Source organism: Hemitrygon akajei, chromosome 4 (assembly GCF_048418815.1).
Source record: "Hemitrygon akajei chromosome 4, sHemAka1.3, whole genome shotgun sequence".
Classification (NCBI taxonomy): Eukaryota; Metazoa; Chordata; class Chondrichthyes; order Myliobatiformes; family Dasyatidae; genus Hemitrygon; species Hemitrygon akajei.
Window position 1 is genome coordinate 11,844,521 of NC_133127.1, and position 12,977 is coordinate 11,857,497.

Genomic DNA, 12,977 nt, shown 5'->3' on the forward strand with positions numbered 1-12,977 from the left:
CATTAACCAATGCAAATGATCAGTTCAAAATCATTTATCCTCTAAATATACCTTTAGAGGAAATGGTAACTAAAGCAGCTGAAAATGGATTCATCACAAGTAACTACTTTTTAATGTCACCACTTGATCTATGAGTAATTGAGATTTAAACTGCTGGAAATAGTTTTTTAAAGTATATATAGAATCACAAGTTAGATGGATCATCAGTAGTCAGTTTCCAAGTAATTAAATTATATTCAAAAGATTTTAAATATTTAGGCTCCTGCACCTCCCAAAAGGAGACTGCTTTCAGAGTCTCCTCAGAGGTCTATGCATGAGCATGATTAGTAGAAACTACCACTAATTAATGCACTTTGAGGTTGTGGACAGTCTTATTATGTCATGGATGATGATGGTATCTATTATCCCCAGTGGCAACATGGTAACATATCGATTAGCATTACACTTTACAATGCCAGTTTTAAGATCAAGGTTCAATTCCTGCTGTTGTCTGTAAAGAATTTCTACATTCTCCCCATGACCAGGTGGGTTTCCTCTGGGTGCTCTGGTTCCCACCCACAGTTGCATGGTTAGCACAGTGCTTTACAGTACCAGCAACCAAGGTTCATTTCCTGCCACTACCTGTAAGGAGTTTGTCTGTTCTCTCCATGACCATGTGGGTTTACTCTGGGTGGTCCGGTTTCCTTCCACAGTCCAAAGACATGCTGGTTGGTAGGTTAGTTAGTCATTGTAAATTGTCCTATGATTAGGCTAGGATTAAATTGGGGGATTGCTGGGCGGCACAGCTCAAAAGACTGGAAGGGCCTACTCTGTGCTGTACCTCAATTTAAAAAAAGTTAGCGTTAGTGAGTTGTGGGCATCCTATGTTGGCACCGGAAGCATGGCCACACTTGCAGGCAGCCCCGAACACATCCTTGATGCAAACAATGCATTTTACTGAATGTTTCAATGTTTTCAATGTACATGTGACAAATAGATTTTTTTTCTCTAGCTTTAACATAATGAACGGTTGCTGCTAAAAGGAATCAAAGTTTAAAATTCTACAAAATCAGGTATTACATTGATATATTTTCTGATGCATGTTGTAATATTCACTGCGAAGAAGCAGACACTTCAGTGCATTTCCTGATGAAGGAGCTCAGTCTGAAACATCAACCCTTTATTCCTTTCCATATATGCTGCCTGACCTGCTGAGTTCCTCTAGCATTTTATATGTGTTACTCCTTGTATCATCTTCCGCAATCCTTTTGTAGCCATCTCTTCTCCTTGCTGCCATCAGGAAGATGGTACACGAGCTTCAGGACTGACACCACCAGGTTCAGAAACAGTTATTACGCCTCAACCATCACGCTCTTGAACCAGAGGGGATAACTTCATTCAACTTCACTCACCCCAACATTGAAATGTTCCCACAACCAATGGACTCACTTTTAAGGACTCTTCATCTCATGGTTCTCAATATTTATTGCTTATATTTATTTATTATTATTATTACTATTACTACTTCTTTTTGTATTTGCACAGTTTGTTCTGCTCTGCACTGTGGTTGAACACCTTAGTTGGGCGGTCTATCATTGATTCTGTTATGGTTATTATTCTATACATTTACTGAATATGCACAAGAAAACAAATCTCAGCATTGTAATATGGTGACATATGGTATACAGACTTTGATAATAAATTTACTTTGAACTTTGATAATTAATACAGAATTAATCCTTAAGAGGTGGATATATTTCTGCTGCTAATTGAGCTTATTCTCCATTGATAACAAGTGACAATGATTTCTGATTCTTATTCCTACCTTCAAGGTGTGACAGAGTGCATGGAAGTTTTGGTGGTTTGTTTCCAACTCATCCCAGTCTAGCTTCCAGCAGTTTGTGGGTCTGATAATAAGTGGGAGCCCGTAGAGAATAGATTCACAGACACCATCTGATTTCAGAGCTCTGGAAGGTAATGAGTTTATGAAAGATCCAGGAATCAAGCAAAATTAATTTAAAAGAATTTTTGCATTCATTATCATAACACTGTCTATGAAAACTTGCAATGAAAATAGTTCATAGACTCTTAAGTACCTTGAGAGAACTGTGAAAAGACAATAAATGTATTTTCCTTTCTTGATAATGGAATAAGTGGTGCATATTTCTGAAGTGGAAATGTGCCCTGAATATCAGTCTGTACCTTGCTGGCCATGTACTTAGCATTATGGATGAGTTTATATGTGAACATTCAGAATCTTGTTAAGAGTTTTCTTTTTCTGAATCAGCATTGGTCACTATGTCCTATTTCTCAAAAAGAAACAACACTAGAAACACGGTGGCACAAGAGACAGCAGATGCTGGAATTTGGAGAAACTCACAGATTCAGCAGCATCTGTGGATGCAGAGATTGTTGACATTTCATGTCATGACTGCATCAGAGCTAAATGTGTGGCAGGGAAGGTAGCCAGTATTAAATTAAATTGACTTTATTTCTTACATCCTTCACTTACATGAGGAGTAAAAATTTTTACATTATGTTTCCATCTAAATGTGCAATGTGCAATATAGTAATTTATAATAAATAGAACAGCCAATGTAACATAGAAATACACTCAAATTAGCATGAGCTACTCAGTCTGATGGCCTGGTGGAAGAAGCTGTTCCGGAGCCTAATGGTCCTGGCTTTTATGCTGCGGTACTGTTTCCCGAATGGTAGCAGCTGGAATAGATTGTGGTTGGGGTGACTCGGGTTCCCAATGATCCTTTGGGCTCTTTTTTTATGGAGGAAAAGATAAAAAAGACTGGTTGATGATAAGCAGAACCAGGTGAGGTGGGGGAGATGGGCAGATGGATCCAGGTGGGTCAGGGGGAACTATGAAACAGAAGCTTATTGGCAATTTGTGGAAGCAGATAAAATAATAGGCAGATGAAGCCAGTGCGGAGAGAGGAGGGGGATGGTAGAAACCAAGTTGCAAGGTAATAAGTGGAAGGCTGATGGGCATTTGGAAGCTGGTGCAGGAGGGGAGAGTTAATGTTTATCTTTCCACATACACTCAATGTGTTAGAAACAACTTCTTCCCCTCCACCCTTAGATTTCTGAACAATCCATGAACCTCACTATTTTGCTCTCTTTTTGACTATTTATTTATTGTTTAATATTTATTCTCAATGTAATGCATAGTAATTATTATTGTTACATTGTACTGCTACTGCAAAACAATAAATTTCACAGTATATGGCAGTGATAATAAACTTGATCCTGATCTGTCAAAAGATTTTGGTTTCCTTTCAGGTTTGTTGCATCTACAGCATTTGACTCTCGTTGCATTAGTCATGTCTCACCCAGTTCATGCTGCTGATTATGAAAGGTCATTATCAGTCTAAACTTCAACACCAAGTTGAATCAAGCAAAACCAGGATGAAAAACAAAAGGTTAATATGAGATCTTGGTTTTAAGAGTGACTTAAAAGTTGAATTTCCCCATGGGGATGAATAAAGTATCTATCTATCTATCTATCTTAAAGGAGACAAGTGTCATGGAAACCCATTACCTAAGTTTGTTCATTATGTGCCATGTCATATGACGTGGGTGATCATGGTCTTTCATGACCATGATTGTTCTTGTCAAATTTTTCTGCATAAGTAGTTTGCCATTGCCTTCTTCTGGGCAGTGCCTTTACAAGATGGGTTACCCCATTCATTATCAATACTCTTCAGAGGTTGTCTACCTGGCGTCAGTGGTCGCATAACTAGGATGTGTTGTGCACCAGCTGTTCATACGACCATTTACCACACTACAGATCATTGCCTATGCCAATCAAAATAAAGTTAGCCAACTTATGGCACTTTTCAGCTCTCTGTTAGTAGCCTTGCAGATCACATCTTTTCAAGAACACATTGAAGAACTGCTTAAATGTGGTAAGATTTTCTGCCTTTACCATACCTTTGGGCACTGATTCCAGACTCCCCTCTGAGTAAAAGTATTTTCCTAATTTCCTTTCTGATCCTTATATCAATTACTTTAAATCCATACCCCTTAGTTTTAGACTGTTCTATTAAAAGAAATATTCTTTTAAAATTTCCTCATCCTAGGATTCTAACAATTTTTTGCAACTTGACTAGGATACCCTCTGCTTCTTATGTTCCAAAGGACTCAGCCTTAGCTTATCCAATCTTCCTCACAGCCACAATTTTCTAATCATGTGAAAATCTTTGTAAATCTCCTTTCCACCCTCTCCTACACAATCACATCTTTTGTGTAATGTGCTGAAATAAGATACTGTAGTCAAACCAAGGCTTATTAGTATTGAACACTATTCCAGCACAACCTCCCTGTTCTTATATTCTTTTCTTTGGGTAAAAAAGGAAACTATTTTGTTTGCATTTTGAATACCTTACTGACCTACTCCACTGTGTTTAAGGGTCTGTAGATATAATCTCCAAACTTTTGCCACACTTTTCAATATTCTTGCATTTATCATATATTTCCGTGGTTTTTGCACCTAAGACCATAAAACATAAGAGAATTTTTGGCCCATCAAGTCTGCTGTACCATTCCATCTTGGCTTTTATTATCCCTCTCAACCCCATTCTCCTGCCTTCTCCCTTTGATGCCCTTATTAAATAAGAACCTACCAAACTCCACTTTAAATATACCCAGTGACATGACTTCCACAGCTGACTGCGGCAATTAATTCCTCAGATTCACCACACTCTGGATAAAGAAATTCCTCCTTATTTCTGTTCTAAAGGGACATCCTTCCATTTGGAGGCTGTGCCTTCCAAAATGTATTACCTCACACCTCCTTCCAACTGGCTTTTTTCTGTCAACTGTTCACATTGACTGTGTTTTTCTTCAGTCTCCTCCTACTAGGGAAATCATCTGTAATCTTCTTTATCACAGTCCTAAATTTAAATCTATATAACTGATATATACGACAAAGAGCAGGGGATCTTTCCAATCACAAAAGCATCATCAACCATTATCCTTTACTTTGTGTCACTGACCAAATTCTGAATCCATTTTATCACTCTCTCTTGCATACCATGGACTCTTATCAATCTTTTGTTTTGTCCAGCTGGCTTTTGGGATTCAGTCAAAGACCTTCCTGAAATTCATGTTGAATATTTGAAATGCACTCTCCTCATCCACCATCCTGGTAAATCCTTCAAAGTGTTTTACCTAGAGAAAAGAAGGGCCAAGGCCATAGACTAAACTTAACAGCTAACAAGTTAATGCTAGTTCAAACAACTGCATACTTTATAACTTGGAGTTTGTACTGCAAGACTCCTGAATTTGTTACTCTGTTAATCTTTTGGAAGTCTTTGAAACTCTCAGTTTTCTCAGTGAAGTCATTTGGTCCAGGAAGGAGGGCAGGACTGACGAGTCGCTCCTGAACATCACATTTCAGGCAAGCTGTATTTGAGGTAAAAGGATAAATCACATTAGACCATGTTATTTTTATATTAGATCAATTTATTTTAGATTTGTTTTCAGAGGATTGTCTTTTTCACAATTAGTGGATAAATATGATATATCTAGTGCACATCTTTTTTAGATATTTACAAGTTAGGAATTTTTTACGTGATTTTTTTACCGAATTATCCATTGGCTTATTCACCAAATTTGATTTATGCTATCTTTCAGCTTAAACCATTTCAAAAATGATTAACAGCTATTATATATAAACAGTTAATGAATGCACGTATGATGCTTAACGTTAAACGTACTTGGGAAACGGAACTTCAACATTTACTTTCAGATGATCAATGGAGTAAAATTTATTATCTAGTTAATAATTCATCTATCTGCACACGTCACTCCCTAATGCAGTTTAAGATAGTACACAGGGCCCATATGTCAAAAGATAAATTAGCACATATTTTTTCTAATATAAGCACCACCTATGACAGATACAACACTGAGGTGGCTACTCTAACTCATATGTTTTGGTCCTGTGTAAAGTTAAATAATTTATGGAGGGATGTGTTTAGAATATTATCAGAAGTTATAGGTGTGAATTTACAACCCAATCCACTTATGGCAATGTTTGGGATTTTTCCAGAGGAATCAGGAAGAGTTTCTGCTTCCGCTCAACATGTGATAGCCTTTTCAACTTTACTGGCTAGGAGAGCTATCTTGTTATACTGTAAAGATTCTAATCTACCTACTGTTTTTAACTGGCTCTCCTCTATTATGTCCTGTTTAAGTTTGGAGAAAATTAGAAGCTGGACGTTTGACACATCTTTTAAATTTGAGCAAGTCTGGCGACCCTTTATTCAATATTTTCATATGATTTAATTTTCTCCCTTTTTATTTTTTTAAGGAAATTTTTTCTTTTTTTTTGTTCCTCCTTATCCGTGAAGGTTCGGAGATGACGAGAAGGATGTTTTCTTTCCTCTTTTTTTCTAATTTTATCCTCAAATGGACTGCCCAATCTTTCTTTTTTTTGTTTTAGCTTAGGTTAGCGGGTTTTTTTCTCCTTATTAATAAAATTTCCAATCTTTTTTTTCTCTCTACAATTTGCCAAGAGGAGTTGTGGTCTCTTGTTTATATACTATATACAATAGCTCAATATCATATTTATTTGACTTTGACAGTATATATTCCTTTGTTGTTTCCATGTTTTTTATATCATATGTTTGCTAAAACTTCTCCTCTGATTTGCATCTTTTTTTTCTATTGGAAAATCAATAAAAAAAATTGAAAATGAAAAATGAGATCAATTTATGATACTTTCTAAAAACATGGGGCCAGCAGCAGCGCAACTGTTAAGAGAATTTGTGGAATTTGTTGCCATATGCAGCTGTGGAGGCCAGGTTGTTGGGTGTACTTAAGGCAGAGATTGATAGGTTTTTGATTGGACACAGCATCAAAATTTATGGGGAGAAGACCGAGAAATGGGGTTGAGGAGGAGGAAAAAAGGATCAGTCATGATAGAATGGCAGAGCAGACTCAATGGGTCAAATGGCCTAATTCTGCTCCTATATCTTATGGTCTTATTATGCTTAATCCTAACAATTCTGATATGCTCACAGACAAAAATGCAAAGCAAACATCTAGAAAACAAGATATAGAACACTGCAGTACACTACAGGCCTCGATGTTGTGCTAACCTTTTGATCTACTCTAAGATCAATCCAATACTTCCCTCCCACATAGTCCTCCATTTTTCTTTCATCCATGTGCCTACCTGAGAGTCTCTTAAATGTCTCTAATGTACCTGCTCTGCCATTCCATCATACCTACTTTGAAAATGAAGTCCTAGTATCTTGGATTTAATCTGGGTGACTGTTATAAGAATGCTAGCTTTACAAGGCAAATTTATCACAAAGGAGATCAACCCATAATGGAAAATAATTATACTGCAGATGATTAAATCTGAAGTCTTCAGTGTCCTGCCTCAATGACTACTGTCCTGTTGCACACACATCCATCATCATGAAGTGTTTCGAGAGGTTCGTCATGAGGCACATCAAGACCCTGCTGCCCCCCTCACTGGACCCTCTGCAGTTTGCTTACCGTCCCAACAGTTCAACGGATGATGCCATTGCCATCACCCTCCATCTGGACAAAAAAGACACGTACATTCGAATGCTGTTCATAGACTTCAGTTCAGTATTCAACACAATCATCCCTCAGAAACTGATTGGAAAGCTGAGCCTACTGGGCCTGAACACCTCCCTCTGCAACTGGATACTAGACTTCCTGACTGGGAGACCTCAATCAGTCTGGATTGGAGGCAGCATCTCTAAAACCATCACACTGAGCATGAGGGCCCCCCAGGGCTGTATGCTCAGTCCACTGCTGTTCACTCTGCTGAACCTTGACTGTGCTGCAACACAGAGCTCGAACCATATCATCAAGTTTGCCAATGACATGACAGTGGTGGATCTCATCAGCAAGAACAACGAGTCAGCTTACAGAGACGAGGTGCAGCAGCTAATGGACTGGTGCAGAGCCAACAACCTGTCTCTGAATGTGAACAAAACAGTTGGTAGTTGACTTCAGGAGGGCACGGAGCAACCACTCCCCGCTGAACATCGACGGCTCCTCGGTAGAGATCGTTAAGAGAGCCAAATTTCTTGGTGTTCACCTGGCGGAGAATCTCACCTGGTCCCTCAACACCTGCTCCACAGCAAAGAAAGCCCAGCAGCATCTCTACTTTCTGCGAAGGCTGAGGAAAGTCCATTTCCCACCTCCCATCCTCATCACATTCTACAAGGGTTGTATTGAGAGCATCCTGAGCTGCTGTATCACTGCCTGGTTTGGAAATTGCACCATCTCGGATCACAAGACCCTGCAGCGGATAGTGAAGTCAGCTGAGAAGATCATTGGGGTCTCTCTTCACCATTACGGACATTTACACTACATGCTGCATCCGCAAAACCAACAGCATTATGAAGGACCCCACGCACCCCTCATTCAAACTCTTCTCCCTCCTGCCGTCTGGCAAAAGGCTCTGAAGCATTCGGGCTGTCACAACCAGACAATGTAACAGTTTCTTCCCCCAAGCTATCAGACTCCTCAATACCCAAAGCCTGGACTGACACCAACTTACTGCCCTCTACTGTGCCTATTGTCTTGTTTATTATTTATTGTAATACCTGCACTGTTTGGTGTGCACTTTATGCAGTCCTGGGTAGGTCTGTAGTCTAGTGTAGTTGACTTGACTTAACTTGAAAAATAACCTCAAACTTAACATTAGTAAGATCAAGATGTTGATTGTGGACAGGAAGGGGAAGTTGAGGGAGCACACACCAGTCCTTATTGAAGGTTCAGCAGTGGAAAGGCAGTTTCAAGTTCTGGGGTGTCAACATCTCTGAGATTTATCCTGGACCCAACATACTGATGCAATTACAAAGAAGGCATGCTAGTGGCTATATTTTATTAGGAGTTTGAGGAAATTTGGTACATCACCACAAACTAGCAAATTTCTACAAATGTACCGTGGAGGGCATTCTAATGGATTGTATCACTAACTGGTATGGAAGCACCACTGTACAGGATTGGAAAAAGCTGCAGGGGGTTGTAAACTTAGCCCACCACTTCCAAAGGCACCGCCCCCCCCCCACTATCAAAAAAGCAGCATCAATCATTAAGGACACCCAGGGCATGCCTTCTTCTCATTACCACCATCAGAAGGAAACATAGAAAAATAGAAAACCCACAGGACAATACAGGCCCTTCGAACCACAATGCTGTGCAAAAATTATCAAGAGTTACCCTTAGCCCTCTATTTTTCTAAGCTCCATGTACTTATCCAAGAGTCTCTTAAAAGACCCTATTGTATCTACCTCCACCACTGTCACTGGCAGCGTATTCCATGCACTCACCACTCTCTATGTAAAAAAACTTACCTCTGATATCTCCTCTGTACCTACTTACAGGCACCTTAAAACTGTGCCCTCTCATGTTAGCCATTTCAGCCTCTGACTATCCACACGATCAATGCCTCTCATCATCTTGTACACCTCTTATCCTCCGTCGCTCCAAAGAAAAAAGGCTGAATTCACTCAACTTTCTTGTAAATCTCCTCTGTACCCTTTCTATAGTTTCAACATCCTTCCGATAGTGAGGTGACCAGAACTGAGCATAGTACTCCAAGTGGGGTCTGACCAGAGTCCTATGTAACTGTAACATTACCCTTCAGCTCTTGAACTCAATCCCACAGTTGATGAAGGTCAATACTGTACACCGTATGCCTTCTTAATCACACAGTCAACCTGTGCAGCAGCTTTGAGTGTCCTATGGACTCAGACCCCAAGATCCCTCTGATCCTCCACACTGCCAACAGTCTTAACATTAGTACTATGTTCTGCCATCATATTTGACCTACCAAAATGAACCACCACACACTTATCTGGGTTGAATTCCATCTGCCACTTCTCAGCCCAGTTTTGCATCCTATCGATGTCCCACTGTAAACTCTGACAACCCTCCACACTATCCACAACACCCCCAACCTTTGTGTCATCAGCAAATTTACTAACCCATCCCTCCACTTCCTCATGCAGGTCATTTATAAAAGTCACAAAGAGAAGGGAGTTTCAGAACAGATCTCTGAGGCACACCACTGGTCATTGAACTCCATGCCAAATATGATCCATCTACAACCACTCTTTGCCCTCTGTGGGCCAATTCTGGATCCATAAAGCAAGAACCTCTTGAATCCCATGCCTCCTTACTTTCTCAATAAGCCTTGCAGGGGGTACCTTATCAAATGCCTTGTTGAAATCCATATACACTACATCTACTGCTCTTCCTTCATCAATGTGTTTAGTCACATCCTCAAAAAATTCAATCAGGCTCATAAGGTACGACCTGCCTTGTACAAAGCCATGCTGACTATTCCTAATTATATTATGCCTCTCCAAATGTTCATAAATCCTACCTCTCAGGATCTTCTCCATCAACGTACCAACCCCTGAAATAAGATTCACTGGTTTACAATTTCCAGGACCATCTCTACTCCCTTTCTTGAATTGCAACCCACCAATCCTCCAGAACCTCTCCCATCCCCATTAATGATGCAAAGATCATTGCCAGAGGCTCAGCAATTTCCTCCCTTGCCTCCCACAGTAGCCTGGGGTATATCCAGCCCGGTCCTGGTGACTTATCCAACTTGATGCTTTCTAAAAGCTCCAGCACATCCTCTTTCTTAATGTCTGTATGCTCAAGCTTTTCAGTCCACTGTAAATCATCCCTACAATCACCAAGGTCCTTTTCCTTAGTGAATACTGAAGCAAAGTGTTCATTAAGTACCTCCGCCATCTCCTCCGGTTCCATACAGGAGGCAGCTTCTTCCCCTCCACTATCAGATTTCTGAATGGTCAACGAACCCATATACACTACCTCACTATTTTTGAGCTCTGGTGGAAGAACTCAACTACACAAGCAGCATCTGTAGAAAGAAAAACTTGTCAATGTTTTGGTCAATAACCCTTCCTGTGAACAGGGGAGAGGAGTGCAGGTGAGGGTTTGTAGTGAAGAGTTTAGTTTTCAAAGCAGGGCTGAGAAATGATAAGAAGGAATATGGAACTAAAGACAAAAGCCTGCATTGGAGAGAGGTTAAGACAGATCAGGTGATAGAGAGCATATGCAGTGACCGATAGCAAGACATTTTAAAGAAATGGGATGAAAAAGGAGCATAAACAAAATGAGAAACGGTGAAAGAGCAACTTATGTGAAACTGGAGAATTCAATGTTCCTTCTAGAGGGTTGCTAAATGCCTAGAAGAAAGATGCTTGTCAGAAGAAGCAGTGGAGGAGGCTGCAAACAGAAAGGTCAGATTAGGAGTGGGACAACAGCTAAAGTGTTGCATTCTGCAGGGACATAGAACTTGAAAAGTTCATCGCCTTTGCTGCCAGTTTTGATGTCGCCTCACATTCCCATCCCTTCTTGGCCTCGTTGTGGCCCTTGCACTTTGTATACTTGCATTGCATTTTCTCTGTAACTGTAAAAGTATATTATACATTCTGTTTTTCTTTTTACTACTTCAATGTAAAGCATGGAATGATCTCTATGGATGGCATGCAAACAGAAAGCTTTGTATTCTATGTGACAATAATAAACCACAGCAAACCATCTTCATATAGGCTTTTGTTATTTGAAAACTTTACATCCTTCACTCTCTCCCCAATTCCAAGGAAGGGTTACTGACCGAAAACATTGACGGGTTTCTCTTTCCACAATGCTGAATTCATACTATAGTTGTGTAAAGGTGATTCTATTGTGTTTCTTGTATTTACTGTGATTGCCCACAAGAAAATGAATCTTGTGGTTATATATGGTTACATATATGTACTTTGATAATAAATATATCTTGAACTTTGAACTGAATTTTGTACTTTGGGCAGCACAGTTTTCGGAAGGACATATTGAATGTATAGTGGATATTCAGTGTAATATTGGGGACTCAAGTAAATTTAGCTATAAGTTTTTGAATTCCTCCTGTCACATATATACACTGCTGGGTACAGTAATACAGTATCAATATCACAAATTAAATCTTACAAAGGTAATCTATACTTCATCAAGAAATTTTCCTCTGATATCCGTCCTGTCCAGCTGGATGGGGCCATGTTCTGGTTTCAATCATAAATGGCGGTTCATTCCACTTTTGCACTGTTACCGCTGGTGTCCCTTGAGAGTTTCTTCTCTATTACTGATGCACACACTGCCCAACTCTCACCCCAAAATTAATACTTGGCTGAGCCAAGATGTCCACCAACTTAATATGAACAGATCAACAGCATCAAAGCCATCTTATTCAACTCTCATAAATAACTGCAGTGGTGCTAGAAAGTTTGTGAACCCTGTAAAATTTGCTCTACTTCTGTATAAATATGACCTAAAATGTGATCAGATCTTCACACGTCTTAAAACTAAATAAAGAGAACTCAATTAAATACCTGAAAACTTTATTTTTGTTCATTTATTTATTGAGAAAAATGATCCAATATTACATGTATTTGGAAAAAGTATGTGAACCTCTGGGGTAACACCTTCTACAAAAGCTATTTGGAGTCAGGTGTTCCAGTCAATGAGATGAGATAGGAGGTGTGGGTTCCCCTATAAAAAAGACACACAAAGTCAGGTTACTGCCTGCTCTTCTCAAGAAAAATTTGTTCATGTACACTGTGCCGCGATCAAAACAACTTTCAAAGGACCTTAGAAAAAGAACTGTTGAGTTGCATAAAGCTGGAAAAAGCTGCAAAAGCAATTTTAAAGAACTGAGTGCTCAACAGTCCACAGTAAGAAAAATTGTCTACAAATGGACGAAACTCAGTACTGTTGCTCCTCTCCCTAAGAGTGGGCGTCCTGCAAAGATCACACCAAGAGTACAAGGTGCAATGCTGAAGAGGTGAGAAAGAATCCAAGGGTAACAGCAAAAGACCTGCAGAAACCTCTTGAACTTGATAAAGTCTCTGTTCATGTGTCCACCATAAGAAAAACACGGAACAAGAATGGTGTTCATGGAAGGGCACCATGAA

General features: G+C 39.6%; 1 protein-coding gene across 1 annotated transcript in view; it reads right to left on the bottom strand.

Annotated features, from left to right (window-relative positions):
- Positions 1-12,977, bottom strand: part of m1ap (meiosis 1 associated protein) — a 52,481-nt gene that overhangs the window by 13,549 nt on the left and 25,955 nt on the right. The window contains exons 6-7 of the mRNA XM_073041815.1: positions 5,241-5,397; positions 1,805-1,946 (exon numbers count right to left, since the gene is read on the bottom strand). Of these exons, the coding sequence (XP_072897916.1) occupies positions 1,805-1,946; positions 5,241-5,397 (299 nt within the window). The remainder of the gene's footprint in view (positions 1-1,804; positions 1,947-5,240; positions 5,398-12,977) is intronic.